Source organism: Pholcus phalangioides, unplaced genomic scaffold (assembly GCF_987345545.1).
Source record: "Pholcus phalangioides strain wild (caught in Gottingen) unplaced genomic scaffold, Ppha-v1.0 ptg000004l_1, whole genome shotgun sequence".
Classification (NCBI taxonomy): domain Eukaryota; kingdom Metazoa; phylum Arthropoda; class Arachnida; order Araneae; family Pholcidae; genus Pholcus; species Pholcus phalangioides.
This window is the reverse complement of record NW_028301597.1, coordinates 16,929,030-16,955,230: the sequence shown is the minus strand read 5'-3', so window position 1 is coordinate 16,955,230 and position 26,201 is coordinate 16,929,030. Positions and strand designations below refer to the sequence as shown.

Below are 26,201 nucleotides of genomic sequence, written 5' to 3'. Positions count from 1 at the left end.
CACTCAGCTTTAGCAATAATCCTATAAACACTTTATAGACACCACTTAATTTTCAGATTTTATACCAAAGAAAAATAAACCTGGAAAAAGATCAAAATATGCTATTATACGTGCCATAACTATGAAATAAATTTTCAAAATGTTTTGCAGAAAAACACATTTATTGCAGCACATTAGTAAAACAGTCTTTCACACTCTATAGTAGAATTTTTCAGGTTGCCAGCTACACATGTGTATACAAAAACAGATCACAATCTGGCAATTCAAGAAATAGGAATTTGTTGCGTCAAATTCTATAAACAAGTTTTTCTTAAAGCATCTAAAATTTATATAATTTCTATACATAGTTATACAGCCGCCACTCGATTTTGAGAACGTTCCAATTTACAAGCTACTTCTTTGGTCCCAAACAATATACCATTTCTTTGAACATCTTCCCAATTCACAAATTTTCAATTTTATGAATTAAATTGTTGAAATTTTTGTTTGAGTTCACATAAAAACAGGTGTCGGCTGTATTTCAATACTTTTAGGGTAATCAATTTATTTTTTATACATCTGTAAGATGGAAGAGATTTTTTTTATAACATGGTCATGACAAACCTGGACTCATGATATTAATGCCATTAGAACACCAAAACCATTTGATTCGTAATCTAGCTCATCCGAGGACGACGTCACTCTCCACAATCCACACAAAAGTTTTTAACAGCTGGCTGATGCGAAGATATATTTTGGAAAGAGAAAATTCAACTGCCCCTGCGGGGAATCGAACCCATGCCCTTTCACTTTCCGGGTGAAAGCCTTACCCAGAAGTAGGCACTCACCCAAAAAGTGAAAGGACGTGAGTTCAATTCCCTGCAGGGGCAGTTGAATTTCCTCTTTCCAAAATATATCTTCGCATCAGCCAGTTGTTAAAAGCCTTTGTAATCAAGCTGCTAAAAATCCAGAATAAACTAAATAACATTCTTTGAACAGAAAATAAGTGAAATAATGTGTTTCTCATTTTATTACAAAAATATAAACACCTGATTAACTAAAAGCAATACTAAAATTGAAAAAAAAAAGTTTTCTATAAAACTAAAACATTATCAAATTGTTTAGGGAAAAAGAGGCTAAAAAAAATCCTGGCTACAAATATACAGAAAAAAAAGCATGACAAATTGTAACTCCATTAATATGCAAAACGAAGCTTTGGATCATAGCCAAGTTTGTCCAAATTGGGTACGCAAGCAAATTTTATCATTGGAGGAGGTCCACACATTAAAATTATGGTTTCACTTCCAGGCGATGGAAGATGCTGAGATATCATTTCTTCATTGATAAAACCACTGCTGTATTTCCAGCCTGAAAATATTAAGAATTTGAATAAAATAAGTTTATAACTTTACAGAACAAATGATACACAGAATATGATATAGCAATATCAATATTTATACATCATATCATATATATAATCATTCAATGAGATGATTCATACTTTATGGACAACAGTTATAGCATGTCTGCCAAGTGATTTTGAAAAATTACTGATCATTATAACTTAATGGTAATATGATACATAATTTGTACAGCTCATCTGCCAAGTTTATAAATAAAAATACTGAAATTAATGTTGTAACAGATATAGAAAAACGTTTAAATTACTAAAAATTTCAAAGTATTAATTTATCTTTTAAGAATTTTAACAGGATATCGAGAATGATTTTGGAAATATTTTAATAATGATGCATGAAAAAACATGTATTTGACACACAATATAGCAGGGTTACTAGTAAAAAATCTGCTTGAACATTTCTCTGACAGTAAGTCAAAATTTTCTCTGAGCAAAACTATTGAAGAAATATAATTCAAAACCTTAACTTCGCAAATGTTTTTTTGAGTTTCAGATTTTTTCTCCTTTCACTGAATTTTCCACTAACTTTTGTCGAATATTTAACATTTTCTGACTTTTGAGGTTGCTGGTAACCATGTATGGTGCAACATATTCAAGAATGTTCGTTAATCTAAAATTTGTCAAGCGCTTAATTTTATGGTAGCATCCATAAACATTCAATTTCAAGGGGTTGGGGAGGGAACAGGTGAACTTTTTAAATTACCTTCAGAAGGCCGGTCTACAGTATACCACATCTTAAATCTATCTTTGTGTTCAGCAAGGACATCTTCCAGTTCAGATCTCAAGAGGATATCATCTTCAGTCTGCAATACAAAGGGGGAAAAGCATGTAAATCCTCTCCACCCATACAGTATAATTTATAACAAAAATATGTTTAAAAAATCCCAGCAATAATAAAATTCATGTAAAAGTCAATTTTACATGATCTTTGCTTTGTGACTGAACACTTTTTATGATGCTAATTTCATTCAAATAACCAGCAGAAAATTCTGTACAAGAAACACAACCAGTTCTAGTTTCAGCAAAAAAAAAAAGTGCAATTTCATGCAGGGTATGCAGATTTAAATTAGCTTGATTAAAATTAAAATCCCAATTTAAATCACTTAATTTTCCAAAAAAAATTGATTCAAATCACAAAATTAAATTTTATTTTTTCCCTGTATTAACTTCAATGATATCAAAATATTAGTAACCTAGTATGTGTATGCATGCTATTGAAATGCTGTAAAGTTGTCAATTAAAAGAAATATAGAAAATCTGGTAAATATACACTTGAACCTAATCTTTACATACAGTGCAGAAAAACAGCTGTCCTATTTTTAGATTTTGTGCATGGAAAAATATAGGGAGAGGGAGCTAAACTTAGATATAATTGCACCAAGTACTTGCAATGCATTACAATTTGGAGCGTTAGGGTTTTCCTGATTAAAAAAAACAGATAAATTCGTTTTATACAAAGCCTTGAATTCCATGCCCCTAATTTTCAGTTTCAAATAATAGATGTTGTACCAACATAAATATCATTGGACTTGAAATTTTAATGTGAAAAAAGTTTAAAGTTTGCTTGTTTTTTACCAAAACTTGTTAAATCTGTGAAGGAATAAAAATGTGCAAATTATTAAGCAACATTATGAATATCGGAAACACTTAAATGCATCCCTCAAATACAAATACAAAGGCCACAAGAGACAAAATGCTCAACAAGGTGGCTGTAAAAAGATGCTCATAAAAAATATGGTAGTTTCACTCAAGAATGGATAGAAGCTCGACCTATCCCAATATGTTTATTGTATTTTTTTTAAACGTGCAATTGTGTTAGAATTCATGACCCTTGGAGGTAAGCTATTTCATTTATTTAAAACCCTATTAGAGAAAAACTCCCTGCGACACCGCAACCTAGAATTGTCCCTTTGTCAAAGTAGTTCATTGATGGTCCATCGTATTCATCCCGTTGAAAATTTTAAACACTTCAATCATATCCCCAATGTGTGCTCTTCCAATTTAATAGGAAGAGCACACATTGCTCTAGCCTATTCAAAAAGATGAAGTCTCTCTTCATAGCTTAAGCTCCATGTGCCACCAAGAGCACATGTGTGGCTCTTTTCACCCCCTCGACCAAGTCAATGCCTTGTGGTCCCAAAACCTAACGGCATACTACAATCCAGGACGAACTAAGTACCAGAAAAGTGGAAGGATCCACTTTAGAAGAATGGGAAGAGACCTTTCTAGCTCTTTGATGCCCAGATAGAAGACCTGGGAGTTAATGGGAATCCTGATTTTTTGTATTTGAAGTAGACTTGTCAAAATGTTGACACACACACACACATACTCTTTCCCCTCTCTCCACCCTTTCTTCATGAGCTTCTGTTCATACTATCTTTTGCATTGAGAGAAGTTCATCTTTTCATTTAAATGGATTTTTGGGAGATAATTTGTCTACTGAAAACACACCCATCTTCCCTACAGTATTATCTCTGTAAAAACCCTAATTTCTCTATATATGAAAAGAGCAGTATACATACTGCAGCTATCACATCATACATGTGATAGGAACTAGTGTGACAGTGAGTGCAGATACACAACCAGAAATTTTGTCCTACAAGCAGCCATCTATCACCCTCAGCCTTAACATGATTTTGCCAATTTTTTTCTTTTAAACCAATCACAACTCAGGTCTATCACCATTTATGGGCAATTTACTACCTAGTGAGTTGTGCCGGAGGTGTAACTGTGTGTATACCTAAGTCTGGGTGCGTATGCAGTGTTGTGCTTGGTTTTTCAGTGCTGCCATCTATACTTCAGAAGTGAAGTGAGTGATGTGTTATGAATGAATTACATTTGTGCTGTTTATAGGTCTGTTGCTTTGTGGCACGACTTTTTAATGAAGAGATCGGCTCGCATTCGCGCCTTTAAGTTGGGAACCACAGAAAACCAACTTCAGCCAACCACCACTATGGTGATGGTGGGGTTCGAACCCGGGACCTCACAACGAGAGTCCGTCACTATGACCACTCGACCAACATAGCAGCAATTTTGCCAACTGTGGCAATGGTTGTTTTTTATTGACATCACATATGCACACAAATTTTTATATTTAATTTGTTAAGACCGTAACTTTCAAGCATTTTTTTACTTGTGCATGATGAATTAGAAACAAAAGGTAAACAAATACAAATATTAAATCAACTACACAAGAAACAATCTAGTCAATAGGATATGTTTTTCATTTAGTTGATGCTGAATGACCCTTTGGTTGTGCATCGAGTGAATCGAGAAACCTTGTACCATATGCAATAATGAATTGCTACCATGCATTAAATTTAAAGACAAAGGGAATAAATGCACTTTTTCTATGAGAGAAATTTAATCCATGAAGCTAATTTGGGTTCAACGACCTCTCATGTTACATAAACACTACATAGAATTTTGATGTTCATATTGTTTGCTTGTAGTTTGTAGTTATTTCATTAATGTTGAATTAAAGTTTATCAATAAGAAGAAAAAAAGGATTGGGTGATATGAAAATATGCATTCTTAATAATTAACAAGATTTTTTAAGTTAATAAATAGTTAGTTAATTTTAATTAAAAATTTCCAATTTAAATTTAAAAAAATCTGATTTGGATCAAAAATAAAAGAAAATCACTATTTTTCCATGCTCTGATTTCATGAATTAAAATATGTAATATTGTATTGTGTTTTGTAGTTATCTACGACAATTTGTGCTTACCCAAGCACCATTGTTCATACAGCATGGAAACCAAGGACTTCCACTATTTTTAGCCCTCATTTTGCTTTGTTCTTTTCTGAGATGTGTCCAGCACACCCTTTAGCAATTACTCTGCAAATAACAGGGTTTGAGGAAATTTTGAAAATCATTAATGTAGGGAAGAACCTATATATATATTTCTATGTTCGTAGGGTCTAAGGAAGAAAAACCTTTTACAGTGAATCTTGAATGTTATTTTCTTTACAATATGCATAATTTTTCTTTTATTCTCATGTCAAAAAACAGCCGATATTCTGAAATCCTTACTCAGAGATGCACTTTAATTTCATACCACGGGATGCATTCTAAACAAATGTAGCCATTATTAGAGGTTTCACTTTATATCAAATGAAATCTTAATCACAAGGTCTACATATTTTTTTTAAAGTGAGGAAAAATTCATTAAATGTCAATAAAATATTATCGACAAAATGTCACATGAATATTTATACCTGAAAATAAATTTAAAATCCATCTCAATCTTGATGAAATAAAATAATCTGAAACTGAAGTAAGAAACTGGATTTGTTTAGGGCGGTGCAGGTAGACACCATGTTTAAAAACAGCTGTTTAAGAGAGGTTATACTGTACTGGGTGGTTATAAATAAACTGACACTACTCATACATATGTAGCGCCCATTCTGATGGAAGTATTTTAATGGAACTTGATATATAAAATACATGAACAATGGGGAAAAGAAAAATTCAATAAAACAAATAGTTCAATTTTTTACCACTTGATTAAAAAGCATTTTATTACTGTTATATTTTTCCCATGAAATACATCCACCACAACGAGCACTACATAGGTCGGGTTGTAGTAGTATGTCAGTATAATTCAGCTGAACCAAACAGATTAAATATATGTTACATATGAAATTAATTTCACCCTGGTTTTTCCAATCTCTCTGGTTTAAGCAGATTTTCTTTAAACTGGCTGACTCTTGGCCTCAGTTAGGCTGGATAAAAGAATTTCTACCATATTGGATATAGAACCCATTAATTTGATAGCTTGGCTAGTGTAAAGGTAGTATGAATTTGGCCCACTTTGCAGGAAAATCATGTTATGTTTCTACAGAAAAAATCATTTATTTAATCATAAAAAATACAATTCAAGTAATATTAATTAAATGATGCACCTGATTAGCAAAAAGAAGACTCAGATTTGTGGTGTCTTCAGGATCTTTGAAAACTCTACGAATTAATTGTAGCATTGGCGTTATACCTAATAAAAAAGAATTCAATGGAAATTATTTGATTGGTTGCTTATATAAAAAATTAATAAAAAATATAATTATTAAAATAACATTATTTTCCATTTGCAAATTTCAAAAACTTTCAATGGATTGTAAATTTCATACAGGAACCGGCTTTAATGTATTTCACTCCCCCTTTGCAGACACTCTCGATAGCAGAAAGTAAAATCAGGCAAACTCTAATCTTCTTTTTCCAAACTCTAATTTGTGAATTTTTGTTCATAAATTGGTTTTTATGTTTTGCTTATAAATTTGTTCATAAATTTATCATATTCAATGGTGATTATGTAAAATCAAAAGCTAAGCTCGCATTGGTAAATATGATAATCTGTCAATTAATTATTTAATTAACTGAACATAACTATGTTCCAGGATGATGATTCCGAATGGTAACGGTTTTATTTGCACATGTTGCTATGTCTGAAGAAAGCCAACATACCTGATAATATTGTTATGAAAATGTTTATTTCTTCTTCACACTTATTTTAATTTAATTTTTATTGCAAAATACGTGTAGTGCACGTATCATGTATGGGGGAAAAATAATTAATTGGTTTAATGAAGAGAAGAAAGGTTATAAATTTTTCCATATTTATCAGTATTTATTTGGAAATTATCAGGGCTCCCACTCAAAAAATGAGAAAAAGTAGGAAAACGCAGGACTAAAAAGTAGGATGGGGAGGGTAACCCCCTTAGACAACATAATGGGAAAAAAATTTAAATAATTAAAAAAACATTTTTTTAATTTTGAATTTTTTTTTCCCCTAGCACTATTTCAGTCAAGCCAAAGCAAAATGACTTGGTTACAAAACCAATTTTTGGCCAAAACAGTGCACTAGCAACCACAGATAATTCTTTGCTGTCTCTCCTCATATATATTACATTCTTTTTTGGAGTCTTCCAAAGTGAAGAGCTTGTAAACTCTCTTCAACAAGTCACAGCAAATTTTGAAGATGTACGTTTTTTAAGAATGACGCACCTTCGAGACCACTTTCAAAAGCACAATGCAAAATGTGTAAATTACAAGATCCGACGTAAATAAGGCAAGGTGAACCAGATAGTTTTACTGTGTTGTTCATCATTTTTTAAATTTTACTGTTTTGTTCACATTTTACTGTTCAATGCCAGTGTAATCATTTTTGACAAATGAAGCACTTGCATTTCTAGCTCTTTGCTGAGCATTGAAATATTGTTTATGCCTCTTCATGCCTTAAAAATACAGAAGACAACTGAATACTATTTGGTAGCATCAGAATCAGCAAACCTAGAATAGGCCTATGTATCCAACTGCTTTGAAATGCAAACTGTTGTTTCACCTATTTGCACCATAATTTTGAATGATGAAAGTTGCTGTCCAAGACCATACAAAATTATTTTTCCATCCAGACAGAAGTTTTAATGACTACTATACTTGTTGAACCCTCAAACTAAGCAAATGAAAAATTAATCAATCACATGCTCCACATACACCCCTCCCCTCCAAATTACCTTTAAAATGATACAATTTCTGCTTTGGCAGAATCATTAATTGCATTCTCCAACATTTGTAATATTTGGCAATATATCAATAATTTCCTGCTCAATGAAAATCAATTACACAAATTTTGTCGATAGGATTTGGTGACAAAAGTAGGACATTTTACAAAAAGTAGGACGAGTGGGAGCCCTGAATTATGCATAAACACCAGTAAAGTGATAATTGTAGTAAAATTTAACAAAACTTTCTTTATCGAGACGATTGATGATTATACATAACTACCGGTATATAATTTTTACACACACAGTAACATATAGGAATCAATTGCGACAAAAACCAAACGTCGTATAAATGAGGTTCTACTGTATATCCTACCTTCCCAATAGCAGACACTCCCTGTTAGCAGACAAAGGTTTTGGTCCCATGGGTGTCCGTTATGGAGAGGTTCTGCTGTACTAGTTTTCTTTGCAGTTCTTTGCTATCTATAGATTGGTCTGGAATTCTGCAGACATTTTGTGTTAATGAGGGGTTTTACTAGCTTTATTTGCTTTTAATATGATTACAAGTGAGATTTTGTGTAATTGTAGCGAAGAAAACAAAATAGGACTTAGTAACAAAAATTTTATGTATGTAAATTTTCTATGTAACAAATTTTTAAAAAAAAATTTGTTACATAGAAAGCAGTTTCAATTAGAGAAGAGATTTTCAACGTAAATCAATAAAAATGAAAACTTTGCAATCCAATATAGTTTTTTTTGTATCAACAATATATATTTTGTGTATATTTATATATATTTAATATATATTTTTGTGTATATTTATATATATTTAATATATATTTTTGTGTATATTTATATATATTTAATATATATTTTTGGGTATATTTATATATATTTAATATATATTTTTGTGTATATATATTATATATATATTTTGTGTATCAACATAATAGAAAACAATAAAGTCAAAAGACATTTAAAAAGAAAAAAGAACTCAACCTGTTCCTCCAGCAATCATGCCAACATTACGAGCAAAATAAATCTGAGCTGGAGATTTCTTGTCAGGCTTAATTGAAAACTTTCCTAAGAAAAGGAACAGGAATACAAATATTTGATTCAATAATTAATGAATAAATTCAAATAATATTTAAACAGGATATAAGAAAAATTATGAAAAAATTCTTGAATACAATAGAAGTTAATATACAAGTAGCTTTGACAATCAAAAGTGTGTAAAATTGTGATGATATAAATTATGGAAAAGACAGATAGAGGAAAGGTGAAAAAATTATTGCAGAAATACAAAATACGATAATAGTTTTTTTTTAACTTCTCAGCATAAATAAATAAAACTTAGTAACAAAAACTTAGTAGTAATAAATAAAACTTCCAACTTTATACTGGAATGGTAACTATAACGTGGGGTTGTTATAAGAAACGTAGACTGTAATTTATCTTTGCCCACATCTAAAGTATTTTTGCGCATTTAATAATTTTTTTCTCCTAAAGATATTGTTCTAACAACCAATAGGTTAAGACCCAAATTTTTCGCATACAACCTATATGTTATTTTTTTCTCGATATAATGTTACCCAATATATCGTTGTTTTCAGCAGAATGATGGGGTCCTTATAATGAGCATTGACTATATATTGTTCTAGAAGAAAGTTGAATAACGAAGTGCTTAATAATATTTTAAAGGAAGACAAATAACAAAGACAATTATACTGACTTTAGAATACACAGACATGGAAGTAAATGCTGATTCACAAAAAACTATATATACCTTTGCCTAGATAAACAAGCAATCCAGAAGGGCCACGGATATGAATAGAATCACTAATTTTCATTTTTTCCAAATATTGAGACATTTTTCCGCCATCAGGAAATTTTGGATGCACTCCCTTGAAGTAGACCTTTCAGAAGGAAAAAAACAAACACAAATTACAATCACAGAACATAAAAGAAGCAAATACTACTATATACAGGATGTTACAAAACGTCCAGACTTTTAGGAGAGGTACACAACATTGATATGAGCCATATCCACACAGGAAACACACAACCTAAAATAAATAGGTGACACTGTATGACAACACTTGGAACTTCATTTCAGCATGGCATATACAGTGAAACCTTGCTACAATGATACTCGATGTTACGATAAATCCCTCTACAATGATATTTTCCAAGTCTTTTTTGGAAATGTCTACTCTACTGATTGCTGTTTCTTGATATAACGATAATACTTCTACAACAATATTTTTTCTTGGTCCCCGGAGTATTGTTATATCAAGGTTTCCCTAAAGGGTAACCATCCCAGTTACTAACATCCATAGAAAAACTCCAAGTTCAAATACAGCAATCCATGCTACGTGAGTGTCAGGCATATGTTACTGTGAATGGTTAATACTTTGAACACCCCCCTTGTGAAATCATATTCTATGTCAACCAGTTATTGTGCTGCTAAATTTTACTTACTAAACTGCTTTACAGTGCTTCTGTTTTTATATTCTTCTGATTTTTGTGTATTGTATTTTCTATGGGTGTCATTTCCGATCATGCTTTTTAACACACAAATATGGTTCATATAAATGTTCTCTACCTCAAAGTTCTTACAGGGTAGATACTTTTGTTGTTTTGCCAAGTTAGAGATAGAATTTTTTTTTTAATTTCAAAAACAGGAACTTCAAATTAAAAACCATTGGAATTTTCATCTCTCATGATGTGAAAATTATACTGTATGTTGCATGCCTTTATTATTTGATTTCTTTTAGGTTTGTATTTAGATCTGCACACATATCTGCAGATTACAATCCAAAGTATCAACTCAACTGCATGACAGCATGAACCATTCAATTGAAAATGAAAAAAAAAGTAGAAGAAAAATAATGAAACAATACAGGGACTTACTTTAATTACTAGATCAACATAGCCTTTGTCATCCTCACTAGATACTGGAGTATATGGCCGAACAACTAAACTATTATCAACCTGAGCACTCAGATAAATATGCTGCCCTAAAATAAATACATGAAAAATTATAGTTAAATAATATACTTAAAATTATACTTAAAGTTTTCAATACGATGTATTGATAGCCAAATTAAAATAATAAAAATTAGTCGTCAAGTAGACTTTTTCCTCTACACTTCAGTGTTTTAAGGCACACCAACCAGATGTGTACCTAAAGTTGTATTTGAATATATATGTATATACATTAGAACCTCATAATAACGAACTCATAGGGGCTGAAGGTTGTCCATTATAATGAAAGTCTGGTTTGTAACAAATAATTCTTATAGGAGTGTAATGCTACAGGGTGTGCATCAATGAAAGTACAGTAGTTAGCTGTGAAAAGTGTTTATTACATATTACATAAAAACAGCCTCCAACATAGGTTGAATCAAAAAAAAAGCATATGTATACATTGTGTAAATCTTAATTTTTCTAGCTGGTGAGCGGTATGAATCACGTGCTGCATCCATATACATGCAAAACAAGGATCAATGCTTAATTGCGTGATTGGAAATGCTTTTTAAACGAGTTAATACTTTTTTATGCTTTTTTTAGATACTTAAAAAAAGTTTTATGTCTGTTATAGAGAGGCTCTACTGTCTATATATTGTTTTATTTAAGAAGTTTCAATTGCTTGCTGTGCTGTATTTACACTTCTTCTCACAGGTTATGTGCAACTCATGAGTTAGAAACCCCATGTGAATGTATGTTTCAATTTTATATTTTTAAACCTCTAATAACTGGAATGCAGGCAAACCCAGATTTATCTAACTCAATGAAGCAGAAAGCTTTTTTATTCATTCAATAAAGGTTGGGATGATTGAAAATATACCTACAGGGTATTAAAAAGAAAAGTGTTTAAATGGGGGAAATCAAATCTGAGTTCTACAGTGGTTGCCCAATAAATTGCCAAGAATGCAATTTTAAAGTGATTTCAAAATGATGACTTACCAACTGGAAGACCTAAAACATGTTCTGGTGTGGGTAAAGCAAATCGAAATCTTCTTGTGTCATGACTTAGTACCTAGAAATAACAGATAACTCCTTGTCAAATGTGAGAAAATTCTTTTTCCTAAGCAAGTATTCAAGATATGGCAAAATAAAATTACCAAATGAAATAAATAATAAAATGAAAGGTCTAGGCTGTTGAGTCATGAGAATTTGAATTCCTCAGACATTCACCTGCAGTTGCACCATAAAACAAATGGAATTTTTTTAGATTGGAATGTCATAACTTAGGCGTGCATAACTTCCGACCTGCCGGCCAAACATGGCCTGCAAAGGAGGTCCCACCCAGCTAGCAAAAAGTGTAATAGTAAAAAAAAATTAAAGGCCTACCATATTTTCTATATAAAAATATGGGAGATCACCAATCATTGCCAAAAGACTTGTCAGAGGTAAGTAAAGTTATAAATTACAGTGAAAAAAACAGTGTCAGAGGTAATTAAAATTGCTAACTATTGCTAAAAAACTGCCAGTGGCAGGAAATAGAAGACTACTGCAAATCGCAATGGACTGAAATGAACTTACATTTTTTGCAAATATGTGAGATTAATAACCATATTTCATAAGGCATTCACATATTTTCCTGTAATTTTGGTTGCTCTGATTAATTACAGGGGATTATACACCTGCTTATAACCTTTTCCTGCTTAGCATTTAGGACTATGAAAATAAGTCGTATACCAACTAACTAAATTTGTGGTAGCTCAGCCCATATCCTACGGAATTTCTAACCATAAAAGACAATAGCGGGAAAAGTCAATAATATCTCCATGGGCATCTGATACATATTCAATAATCACTGAGGTTAATACAAAATATATATAGGCCTACAAAGTACTCATACATATTTCAATATTTTCAAAATGCAGAAAAATGTTCCCCGCTTACAACACTTTTGAAAAGCTTTATAAACAGGATCTACACTGTACATAATGAAATTACATGAATGTGCTATGAAATATAGGTCACCTTATATGCAATTGTTCCTGGGAGGGGGGGGGGGGAATGCCGCAGAAATACCACATATCTAGCACACTGACCAGCAGACTGAAAAGGTTATGCACCCCCAATCTTAAGTGTTTCTCTCTTTGACCTTAGGCCTACACAATGTGAGATGTCATGCCCTATTGAACCTGAGGCTTTATTTCTTTCTTATTAAAATCATTTGAATGTTTATCAATTTCTGTGGGGAATATCTTCAATGGTAGCAACAGTCACTTTGAATATCTTCATTGTCCAAAGATGGAGGCGGCTGGGAAGGCTGATATTTATGGGTAAACTGCATTTCTGTGAGATGCATGGGTTGTTATGGCTGCTCTGAGCTACTCCTCTACATCTGTTTCTGTGTAATTTGAAATGACTGCATAGTCAGTCTAGACCTGGCCTAAGATGCATGCAAGGGAAAGAAACTGAAAATTAGGAGGAAAAACTTGACCAACTCACTTCTTTCTCAATAAGTTCAATAGAGTACTTTACATCAGGGTTTTCCAGTAGTTTCAAATGCTTCTTCTTCTTCAAGATGTACCTTATGACAACCACTGTAGTAACAGCTGCTACTCCCACTCCAACAAGCATTGGAAGATACTGTGGAGAAAAAAACCCAGATAACACAAGTTTTTAAACTAGAATTAAAAAGAAAATGAATTTACATATTTTCAGAATAAAAATACTTTTGTGAAGTTATTAGTGACTAGATCTGATTTTCGCATGAATAAGTGGGACATTTGCCCTGGTCAACAGAGGGAACACATCTTCAAATGATAGGAAGTAGCAAAGTTGCCATTCACTTCACCTGCAGAATCCCAGTCCACCTATAAGTTTAGTAAAATGTACAATAAAACCTGGGTGAGTTTAATACCTACGGTTTCATTAAAATCTGCAGAAGTTAGAGAGATGTCCAAGATATAAATTTACAATATAGGCCTAGTGGACATTCTAGACAAACATTTCAAGCAGTGTCCTTTTAATGCATGAGCCCAAACACTTCAAGTGCAGAGAGTGTCTTATGAAAATTAGATCTGGTTGAAGAGTATGCAATCGAAAAGTATGTAAATTTGTAGACATTTCCAGTCACATAAGGGCTTCAGAAAAATTACCCTCCCCCCTCCACCCATGATGCTCTTAAAAACGTCCTGCCTTACCTGTTGCTTGCAAGCATCAAGGTGCTCCCTAATGTATTTAAGAAAGCTCAGTGGCAAAACATTAAAAAAACAATTTTTCAGAGTACCAGTATGCAGGGTAAAAAGTAAGAGAGGACAGGGTAAGTCTGGCATCCTGGGTGCACAATCAGGAAGGGTGTTGAGCTTGCTTTTTTTTTGTTCAAAATTAGGAAAAAGTGATGATTACTTTTGACCCTGGGCGACAGTAAATTTTCAAGGAAACAGATATTTTCTGGATAATATGCCAAGGTAAGCTCATAGAAAAATCATTTGTGGTCTCTGCTGGGACCCAAACCCTGTTGCAAACCAGCTAAGCATGCTCCATCTACACCACTGGAGACATGACCCTATCTTCCTTATGTAGCACAAGATGCTGAAGTAGAGGCATCAGTCAGGGCCATCTTAAGAGCATCACTGAGTCCCCGGGCCAAGTGATTTTTCTGATGCCCCACCTGGAAAATTTTCAAAAAATTCAACTACTTCTCGTTTTTCTGAGAGCCCCTCTTCTCTTGAGGAGCCTGGGTGGCCATGTGTTAAGACAGCACTGGCATCAGTCACACTTTTAACTTCAGCAAATCCCGCCCCCAGGTGGGACAGAGAGAGAGACAGTTTTTTCCTCAGCCCAATATATCATGCTTGCTCAATTTGCAAAAGGGCCTATCCGAGTTCACCTCGACATAATATTCAGAGAATATCTGTTCCCTTGATATATAAGTAAGCTGAGGAAAAAAACTGTTTCTCTCTCAGAGAAAATTTTTGTTTCTAGTTGCGACACTGACTGTATCCATCTTAGAAATGTTGTAAACTGTGATTACGTTGCAGTGTTTTGTGTAACTTTATTCATGCGATCAGTTTACTCAGGGCTTGCAAGCCCCAGACATCAGGTCAAATAGAATCGGCCAGTAAGGGCACAACAAAATTCATGGAATCAATGTTAGTGTTCACTAAAAGAGAAAAAAATGTCACCAAAACATTGAAAAGTTGGGGGGGGGGGGGAACTGATTTTGGACTGTTTTTACAGGTGAAAAATATTGCCTAAAAAAATAGCTGATGCCTAATTTTTTTTTTTTTTTTAAATTTGTCAAGACCTGGGTTTACTGCACTATACAATAATTAAAAATAACTTTTTTGTCTGCAATTTCCACCATTTGTAGCTTCAAGAACAGCTATAGTATAATCTATTTTTTCATTGGTGACATTTATTAAACGATTTCTTCCCACTTTTGTATGTTTACTATTTTTTTCCCTACTGATAATGGGTTTGAGCTAAGCAGTCTGCATGTCACTAGTACCAATAGTGAGGATCTAAAATATATTTTCTCTCATCATCTCAAAGGGATGCCATTTTTCCCATGTCGTAACGACTCTTTTGCAGGTGGTACTGTTTTTTATGGCACAATTTTCGTAATTAGGGTAGGCCTATATGTCAAGTTGAGAATTCTCTGTGACAAATTTGACTACTTTTCATACTACCCATAATTTCTCATGAATTATACAGCTATGGTAATCTAATAAGATACAGAATAATTATATTGAGACTACATTAATGGTTTCGGATGATGGCACACTAACGAAAACAAATTTTGGTTGTTAGATATCGTTGCATTTAGTTAATCTGTAAGGTTAAAAATAATTCATTAAAGTGATAAAATCAAATTAAAGCCAATATCAGTGATTGAACCTGGCTATGAATTCCACAAATAAGCATCTGCAATCAAGACAACCTTGACCATAAAAAAATATGGGTTTTTTTCTTGCTTCCCGCTATTGTCTGGTCTATTTTGATGGTTTATTTCACTGCTTCATCAGCAAGAACATGGGGGGGGGGGGGGTGTACCCAAACCATAAATGTGGTGACACAAGGCACGGAGGTGACCGCAGGGAGCTGACCTATTTCTTGGTTATTGGTTCATAATATAAATAGATTCACTTCGAAAAGAAATATAAAACTTGCGCTGCGGTAATTATTATGCGGTACCCCCCTTCCCCGCCCAATACAGTAACATATATATTTTATGTTATTCGGGATGAATTTAAAAAAAATTGATGAGTTTGGTTGGTAAATTCTGCTGGTCACAATTACGGACTCGCATCACGAGGACCCCTTTCAGGTTCGAACCCCACTGTTACTGTGATTGGCTGAAGTTGTTTTTGTCGTTTTCAACTTTAAGGTACAAATGCGAGCCAATCTTTTAGTTGAAAAAAGTCTTGCCACAGAGAGCAATACACCTATAACATACAATTATTCAAACATTACAATTCACTCATACTTAGAAAAATTGATGGCACATGACAGCGCTACACAAAAACAGACTTCATGTTAGGTTCACAACACATATATGCAGCTTCCAACATGGGCTCAGGCCTTCTTCTACCACCTGTAAAATCTCTTCAGTGATATACAATGGCAGCCACGATCTGAGGAGGATGGTAGATTCCTAAGTTATGGTATACTGTTTTCGCGTCATGTTTTCAACTACAGAGCTTTACCATACCTTTTTACGTTCAAGTTTCATCATGTTTTTTGAGTAAAATCTACTTTTTTCTCAATTTCGATTTTCACATCTACATGCCCATCATTCTTGCCTATTCAATAGCAATCACACCAACAGTGGTAAGCTATATTGGAAATTTAGTACCTTATTTTTGAATTTATCCAAAATCTCCGGTAAAGCTGGGTTTTCTTAGGAGTAGGTTTTTCAGTGCCGCGTGAACTAAATAGAACCATTTTACATCTGCAAAAACGTGCAACTTCATCACACTACATGTTTGTGCTTTCATGGTGTGGCACATCATCTGTTCTGTCATTTGCATACCCACATATTTTTCACATTTTTCACAATAAAAGAAGGGAGACACAAGAAAAATGGAGATTGGCAAAACACATGGGTGAACGATGCATTTGATCCAGAAAATGTCAGCTAATCACGCTAGACATAAAGTGCAGGCCTGATGCACTCTGTGGGAAAACAGCCTTACCACTTTTTCTGTTGATGAGTGGCCTGCATGTCCTGCTGGGTGTTTATGTTGTACACAATATAGAAAACCTGCTCCTAGGAAAGTGCGGATTTTAAGCCGGATATTTCTAGGAGCAGGCTTATCTGCGCCTCGTGAACCGAATAGGACCACTTCACATTGACAGAAACAGGTAATTATTCATGATACAGGTTTGTGTTTTCCTAGTGTGGCACTTCAGCTATTCTGTCGTCTGCATAGGGAAATAGAAAAGAAGAGAAAGAAAACCCAACAAAAGTGGAGATGGGTGGAAAATGCTGTGCATTTGACTCCCCCAGAAGCAATAGACCAATCAGCGCTGGCGAGAGAGGCGTGTTGCGCTGGGCGATTCACGTCGCGCACAGAAAACCTGCTCCTATGAAAACCCGGATTTTACAGTTCGGCTTTGGATTATCCGAGTTTGTTCCAGTTTAGATAAATTCGTGCAATCAGGATCCTACTTCAGTCTACCTAAAACTCAAAATTTAATTTAAAAAATATAAAAAGTTCCTCCTATATGCAACGTTCTTCGCGAAACTACCATTACAAGGAAATTCATGCTTACATCGGCTAAACTTTCGTTTACCTTCATAATGCCGCTGAACAACAACAATTACAACGGGAAAACGAAGGAGGGATGGCAAGTTATCTTTTTTTTCTTTTCCGCTAAAGGCAATTGCCACTTCCTCCTTCACTGCACGTTACGAACTTGGTTTGTTTACAAAAGTCACAAGCCGTAGAGTTCAAGTACCGAAATATCAAGGAGAAGTTATGAAGCGAGGAAAGTTCTCAAAAATGTTGGACTTCAGTCACTAATAACCACTCGACCACCACAGCGGCCCATGGCATCACTAAGGCTGGGACCTGACTACGGCGCGGTTGGACGCGGTTGAGGTTGGGGGGGAAGGCATCATCTATAGTTTTATTCTGTCAACGCACAGATACAACTGCAACCGCTGAGCGCGGTTTTTTCAACCGAGAAAATCCACATTTTTTGGGACGGTTGGGGTAACCGGAAAGCTGCCATCATGTATTGCAAAGGCTTGCGCTCCCTGATGACGGTTCGGCTGGACCTGCGGTTGCTCTCTTCCATTGTCTATTAAGTGGTTTGACAAGGAGGGTGACGGGATTTCGGATGCACTGGACAAAGGAATTGCTCTCCTCAGGTTGCCATAAAAATGAGGGGAAAAGACAAATTCGAAGAACTGTATGGTGAAGTTCCATGCGACGGAAACTAATTCTTTGTTTGGCGCTTTTGCACTGATAACAATAAAAAAAACCAATGAAGAAAAAATTAAATTTTTCTAACGAGTGAAATTTTTTTGCTTTCCTACATGAGCATACATTGAAACTCGGTTATAATGACATTCATAAACTAACGTGATTACGCTGAAACCGAGATGTATATTTTAGAACACTTGAATGAAATGCATTGGATCCCGATTATAACGTTTTAGCAAAAAACCAATTAGTTACCTCTTCCAAAAGAGTACAAATTACCACGGGGCCCAACCATTTATAATAAATTCATAAAAAATTAGAAGTAAAAATAATCAGACATCTGAAGGAAGATATTTTTATATTTGCAAATTCTCCATATCAAACTTTTGAAACATTTATTAAAAGCCTAAGTATGAACCGGGGATGAAATATGTCCCTAAGAGCTGCATTGTGTGTGTGTGTTTTGCTTTCATTATTCTGTCTTTTTGGTATTTATTTTTGTATCGTATATGAATGTGGCTGTCTATCTGTTGTTTTTGCAATGAAAAAAAACCTATCTAGTCCAGCGGTTCTCAACCGGTGCTCCGTGTGAACTCCCAAGGGCTCCGCGGCCCTCGAGGAAAATAAAAAAAGAACCAGTAAATTTGAAAAAAATAATTATTAATATTTTTGAATAAAAATAAATCAGTAACTATGATGAATAAATAAAAAATAGGCCTACGGGGCTCCGCCATAGAAATTATATACTGGAAAGGGCTCCGTGGGTCAAAAAAGATTGAGAACCGCTGATCTAGGCAAAACGTTGTATGCGGGTAACATCGAAGAGTGCACTAAGACAATTTTCACACCTACCGTTCTTTTCAAGCAGTTTTTGATTTACAAAGCCACAACTAGGGAGAGCGGGTCCACTGTATCGAGTGCTGAACTAAAGGGGGCGCCGAATTGCCCCTTTAACACCACTCCTTCTAACCTTTCCTTACACGGGACGCCAAAAGCTTGCTAGCTCCAGTTAAAAAAGTATCCAGCTGCGGCCCTGTGTGTACCTTAAACCCTGCAACATACATACTGATGTACACGGCCACAACGACATGCGTGGTCAGCCGGGGCAAGCACGCATTTTGGCGCCCCCTTTTGATATTGAAGGAGAGATGAAAGGTTAACATTTGCGCTCCTGTCTGGCTCGGAGTTCGGAGCATCAGTCAGTGCCGTCTTAACGCATGGGCCCACCCGAGCACGGCCCGGGTGCCTCAAGAGAAGAGGGGCCTCCCAAAAATGAGATCCGATTGAAATTTTAAAGGATTTACCATGTAGGGCCTCCTAAAAACCACTTGGTCCGGGGGGGGGGGGCCCATAATACTCTTAAGACGACCCTGGCACCAGTCCCACCTGCTCCTCTCTAGTTGCGGCCCTGATGTCGTATGTACAGGGTGTAAAGCGGGCCGGGGTAGCAAGTTCAGAGGGGCGGCAAATTTGAGTAATTCGTGGTCAAGAACTTTAAATTATAACGTGAATAGGGGGCAGAGCAATTCGAATAGCCAGCACGTGGCGAAGCCATAAATCTGTGTCTGGAAAGAGATTTAGTGTGAAGCATGTAAATAATTTCGTATAAGGGGGTGGTTGATGATGTAAGTGACCTTCAAACCCCCCTCGCCCCTTTGTCATCAAATGTCCGCAAATCCGAAACCCCGCCCCCGCCCCCCCCCCCTCGATGCTGACGTAATACTTGAATCACACCAAATGAACATTTTTGGGAACTAAAAGGTCTAATGAGTATCAGAATGTTTTTTTAAAAAAATTTGATTTTTTACAGTTTTTAAAACATGAAATTCAGAAATTTCATTCCGATTTCCTATCTGAATTTTTTTTTTCCTGACCATCAAAAGAAATATATATTTTTTTTAAACAGGAGAAAATCATTTTTTCCTTGACTTTCTTTTGGTCATATGGGGTTTCCCAAAATCACAATTATTGTGCTTAATTTCCATTAATTAGAAATTTAATTAATTGGAAATTTACTTTAATTACAAAGAAAAACGTGCTAAATTCATGGCCAATAATTTTCTTCAAGCCAAAACTTCAAAAATATGTTACTTAAATAGTTTTTTAATATATATGTTATTTAAATTAATTATGATGATTCCAGTCATCATATATAAAAAAATTTGTGCGATTTGGTCACGAATCGTAAAAGCATCAAAAATGGGTCAACTTGTAGGCTGTCTTTCTTCAACTCTGAATTAATTTCAAATGGCAAATATTGTTACAGAAAATTAAATTTCATTACATGAATATTTTTATTAGTACATACAGTAAAACCCCCTCCTTTTTGTGAACACGGACAGGACAAAAAAATTAAATACATGTAAAATGGGTGACCGTTAAAAAAGGTTTGAAATTCATACGTTTTTATATTATACATCTGTAAATTATTATTTGTCCGTAAAAGAGGGAGTATTCGTTAAGACGGGGTTTTACTGCAATGCAGCTTATGAGCACGAATTTGCGTGCTAACTGGAGCCAACTTCAGCTTGGCGAAAAAAATTTAGCCAATCCCGAGATGTCACGTGACATAAAAAAATAAAAAAACCCGGTTGCTAACAGCAGTGTGTTTTTCACGCAAAATTTCACGGTTGCTGATAAGATCAACCGCGCCAGCCGAACCGTAGTGTGCCGGCAGCCTAAAGAACACTGAGCTTAAGTAAACTTATTACTTATAGCTCAGGGGAAGAAGGTAATCTCACCTTCAAGGCGACTTGATCTCACCTATAGCCTATAAGTGGATATAGCAGGCCGATGTGTGCGCCATCTTCACCCTTTTTTGTAATTTTTCCAATGGCTATAGGTGAAATGACCTTCAGTGACGTGATGAGCTTCGCTCTGAGGCCATCTGCTGTAGATGGTGTTGCTAGTACACAGCATTTGTTGTTGGTGAACAAACAATGTTATTGTTAAAATGGATGTTGTGGTTTTGTTCTTCCACAGCTGTTTTTCGGGCTGTTTTTTCATATTATCTTGGAGAAAGCTCAACCATGGTTAAAATAGAATCTTGGACGCAATTTGAGTTCTTGTATTCTAGAAATTTCGACGGCGATTAGTTAAAGCGTGCAGGTGTCTGAGGCAAAAACAATAGATGTATGTTTCAGAGAGCAAAAAAAAACATTTTCCCAGGAAAAAAAACAAAAATAATTCAGGAAACCTGAAAAAGAGGGGAGGGGAAAACAACTTCCTTGGACCTCTTTGGGGATTACAACCTCCTTGAACCACAACATAGCTTCAGGAGATGTAAAGTAGAACCTCTCGATAACGGACACCCATGGAACCTCACTTATATGACTCTCACATTTATACGACGTTTGGCTTTGATCACCATTATTTCTTGTACATTTTAATGTTAAAACGTATATGCATATAGAAATGTCCTCTCCACTTGTCAATATTGTATTGATTCATTAAGAGACTGGTTATTTGTGGAGATGAAGATTACTAGGAAGAAAATTCATCATTGTCCCCACGGGGACTCGAACCCCGGTCTCTCGCTTGCCGGACGAGTGCTCTACCATCTAAGCAATGGAAGCAGACGTCCACGTACGGTGCCTCTCAACACATATATATACGAGCCAAGGTTGAACTATTCTACCTGCTTCCATAGCTTAGATGGTAGAGCACTCGTCCGACAAGCGAGAGACCGGGGTTCGAGTTCCCGTGGGGGCAGTGGTGAATTTTCTTCCTTGTAATCTCCACAAATAACCAGTTTCTCAATGAATCTTGTAAAACGTACATGTTGCTATGCGTGTGTAAAAGTGATACATCGTTGGTTATTCAACAATCGTCTTGATAAAGAAATCAAACCACCAAACTCTCACCTGGGAAAGTGCGAGGTTGGTGGTTTGATTCCCTAATTAGCAATTTAAAAAAAAATTGCTAATTTAAGCACATTCAGCTGTAGAGACAAATTAGGTTATTAACGACACAGACGTATCAAGTGTGATTTACTCGGTTGCAATCAGGTTTATCATTTTGATTGCTTATTGGCGTAGATTGTTTATATATTTTATTTATCCGTTATATAATTTTAGATTGACGATTGCTGATGTTCCAAGATGATTGTATGAATTTATTTACTTTCTATATATCCTGTTGCCTTCGTCTGAGGTGACTACGTTGATTTGATTCTAATAAAACTTTCCGGATACCCCGGAATATATAGATATCGAAGCACATTTCTCTAATGCTTCGATATCTCTCCGAGACGGAAGTGGTGTGTCCGGTTTTCAAAGGCCAAAGGTTCGATTTCCCACAGAGGAATGTGACTTTTATTTCCAATTGTCTTCGCTTGGTATCCAGTCATCTGTACTCCGTAAAACTGACGTTACCATTCGAATTCACCATCCTAGACCCTAGATATGTTCTGGTAATTAAATAATTAATTGACAATTAATCATATTTACCAACACAAGCTTGGAACTGAACACAATCTTAGTTGAATATGGTAAATTCTGAGCATATGACCAAAAATTGATAAATTAGCGTTTGGAAAAAATTGGAGTTCACCTGATTTTACTGTCCGCTGTTGAGAGTGTCCGCTAACTGGAAGTGAAGTATATTCAAGCCCTTTTCACACAAGACCGAGACACAGAAAAATGTCAGTTAGGGGAGGTCCTACTGCATGGGTGGCCAAACTTTCCCCCAAGCCATGTCACAATTCAGGGGCACAGGACTGTTGAATACAGAGGATTATTTTCTATGCGCGTGACACTTTACGAATCTGAATACAGTTTTTACGAGTCACAATTATTATCCGCTTTCCTGCAAAATATTGTTCAGCCAGCTGTCCTCTTATTGTCGTAAAAATGTTGAGTTTGTCATTCTTTTGAGATGTAAATTGTTTCTTCAGAGTTAAATACTATACTATACTATAGAATACTATTCTTCATAGTTAAATTTGATTATTGCAATGTAGATTGCGTATGTACATACAGTATATCAGTAGATATTCATCTTGCCTTTACCATGTTGGGCATAGACACCGGAACCTGAGGATTTAGTGTACTTCACCCCCCCCCCCCACCCCAAATAAAATTTGTAGGAGGGCTTCGCTCTTCCTCCCCCCAATAAATAATAGATATGAAATGTATTTGTATTACACAACGCAGGTCCCCTTCATGCGGAGGATCCTTGATCTCGTACAGATGGGAAGTCCAGCACCTATGCCCAAAAATCGAACAGAAAAGCATTGAAAAGAAATTCATCAAATAATTATTATTTTAAGAGTGTCTAACTTTCTTTGATTGAAAAATGAAATACAATTTGTTTAATTGTTGGAAAACGTTTGCGTGCCACTCCTGCCGTCTTGGCTCAGCGAAAAATTACTCCCTCTTGCCGAAACCCGGGATCGAACCAGGGACCTTTAGATCTTCAGTCTAACGCTCTCCCAACTGAGCTATTTCGGCACGGGCAGCAGGACGTACCACTTGTGACACGTGTGCCACGGGGTTAGCCACCCCTGTTCTCATGACCGTAACTAGGCTGGAGCAACCATGGCACTGCCCCGAGCCGAATGGGGACCTCAAAAAAAAAAAAAAAAAATTCATTTGTTTGCATAATTTTTTTCTCTTTTTAATGGGCCCCTAGAATGTACGCTACTGAGTAATAAGTCAGAGACAAAACTGAATAAAGATATTCTTTATTCAGCTTTCAATAAATTAAGTAAATTAAATAAATCATCTGTAATTATTGAAAAATAATTCTTCAATTGCCTTGGTGCCAGAGAATTTTGACATATATAGTGTATTTTTATTTGACAGATGGCAGCAGCAGCAACAATATGTTTAAGGACAAAATATGGTTACACATATTTAAGTTTTTTAATGAAACGCTCTTTGCTGTTCTCGGTCTTAGTCAATACAAAGGCCATACACTATTATTCAGATTTGGCGGTAAACATTGTCTGTTGTGTACGGGCTGATCTTGATACGTGATTTGTATCGTGCTTTTGCATCTGTGTTTCTCGCTCCCTCTCACATTGATTACGAAAAAAGAAAGATGAGGTGATGAATTTTTTTATCTTTGAATTATTCACGAATTTAAAGATATGGTGAGCGTAGATAAAGCCGAATGAAAAGCTGATACAATCATCACATTCACTCGCAAACATGGAATCGGTGAAGAATGGCGGTAATGAACCGAGATACCGACTTCGATCTTCGACTGTCGTGAAGAGAAAATCTTGCGACAACGAGAAATCGCACGAGGGGAATCGCCGGATTGACGCCAAGAAAAAGGCCAAGAAAGAAGCCACTTCGAAGAGGCAGATCTCGAATGAAAAAGCACGTGTTTCCAGTCGTAAAAAAGTGATTCCCGATCGTGAGGTGTCCCTCTTTCCAATATTCAAGAGGTCCTCATCATCCACTGTTGAGGAACAGTTATCGGAGAGACCTGATGATCAGTCCTCGGATGCTGAGATTATTGTCGTTGACTGTGCCCGAGGAGATGAAAAATGTGTGAAAAGGTCTTCACCCGAAACTTTACAACTGAATGAAGATTCATCCGAGTCTTCCCATTGGGTGGATAGCATTGTAATTGAGAATGATTATTTCCCAGTGTACAGTCACTTAGGCGCAGAATATGAAAGATTTTCATGTTCTTGTTCAAGCTTTAGAGACTCGTTTCATGACGACGATGAATTGAAAATCCCCACGTGGAATAACGCTGAACATATAATTAATGTTAATCAGCTGTGTCTCAATGATGTTGAAGAAAACTATTTCGATGAAACGGCAGATCTGTGTATGATGAACAATGAAGTCATAGATGTGGATGATCCAGATACACATGAAAATGCGTGTCATTCAATGTGGAGTGACAAGAATTATTTTCTTGGATCTAACATTTATAACAATGAAGTGACAATCAATAAAATCAAGATTTGGATGATGGATTGGATTCGGAAATTTGATAAAACTAATGAGAGATGTGATGTTTCCGATGGCGATTCAGATACTGATGAACAATTTGATAAAGCGCTCCTCATTACAGGGTTACCTGGAGTTGGTAAAACCAGCATTGTTTATCATATCGCCAATGAATTAGGATTCAAGGTTCTGGAAGTAAATGCTTCATCTGTGAGGAGTGGCCCTCATATAAATTCGCAACTTCGTGAAGCGTTTCAGTCTTATCATATGGAAAATGTGAAGAATGAGACTAATTTAAATACGATTGAAAATTCTATGTTTCCAAAAGTAACTGTGGAAAAATTGGCAGAAAATAGATCCATAGTCAATACGTGTGATGCTAAAGACATGCAAAATAATAATATTATGAAGTATTTTACATCAAATAAACAAAAAGTTGTTATAAAAGTGGACGAAAATAAAAGCTGCAATGGTCCAGTAAAGCAAAGTATCAAAAAATTGAAAGGCGGGAAAATTACAGACTTTTTAACAGCTCCCAAACACGAAATGATGAAGTCTTCTGAGACAGAAATATCCAATAAAATCTCATCCAAAAGTGTCAAGCCGGAAAAAATCATTTCATGTCAAGAGCTGGTCATAGATAAATCGAAGAAAAAAATATCAAATTTAACTGTGATTCTATTCGATGATGTTGATATAATATTTGAGGAGGACTCTGGCTTCTGGTTGGCAGTCAATAACTTTCTCAAGACATCGAAGAAACCTATAATTTTCACTGCGTCTCAGAACATTGAAATCGTTTCTCAACATATCTCTGAAGTTTTCCAAGTTTTGAAACTGAGCATCGAGGTAACAGAGTCAAACTTAAAGAGTTTCATCGCCAAGCAACCTGGCTTGAGTTCCACGCAAAGCATGTTTGATCTAGAATTTCTGATCAAGAGTTGTTCATATGATGTTCGGCGCACTCTACTCAACGCTCAATTCTGGTGTAAGCCC

At 35.3% G+C, this 26,201-nt stretch overlaps 1 protein-coding gene and 2 non-coding genes across 4 annotated transcripts; 1 reads left to right on the top strand and 2 right to left on the bottom strand.

Annotated features, from left to right (window-relative positions):
- Nucleotides 1-142: 142 nt before the first annotated feature.
- On the bottom strand, nt 143-17,926 carry LOC149086615 (NADH-cytochrome b5 reductase 3-like). 2 transcript variants are annotated; one of them, XM_089230994.1, is made up of 9 exons: nt 17,639-17,926; nt 13,364-13,504; nt 11,867-11,939; nt 10,811-10,917; nt 9,684-9,813; nt 8,897-8,980; nt 6,305-6,390; nt 2,100-2,199; nt 143-1,347 (listed from the first exon to the last, which is right to left on the bottom strand). In XM_089230994.1, exons 1-9 carry the CDS (start codon nt 17,663-17,665, stop codon nt 1,175-1,177), a joined length of 921 nt encoding a protein of 306 aa, XP_089087120.1. In that variant the 5' UTR covers nt 17,666-17,926; the 3' UTR covers nt 143-1,174. The 2 variants fall into 2 exon arrangements, with proteins under 2 accessions (XP_089087120.1, XP_089087121.1); XM_089230995.1 differs by having other exon boundaries at nt 17,660-17,832.
- Nucleotides 17,927-21,933: 4,007 nt separating this feature from the next.
- On the top strand, nt 21,934-22,005 carry TRNAV-GAC (transfer RNA valine (anticodon GAC)). The gene has a single exon. It is a non-coding gene; the product is annotated as a tRNA-Val (tRNA).
- A 1,666-nt stretch (nt 22,006-23,671) lies between these two features.
- On the bottom strand, nt 23,672-23,744 carry TRNAF-GAA (transfer RNA phenylalanine (anticodon GAA)). Its single transcript has one exon. It is a non-coding gene; the product is annotated as a tRNA-Phe (tRNA).
- Nucleotides 23,745-26,201: the final 2,457 nt, after the last annotated feature.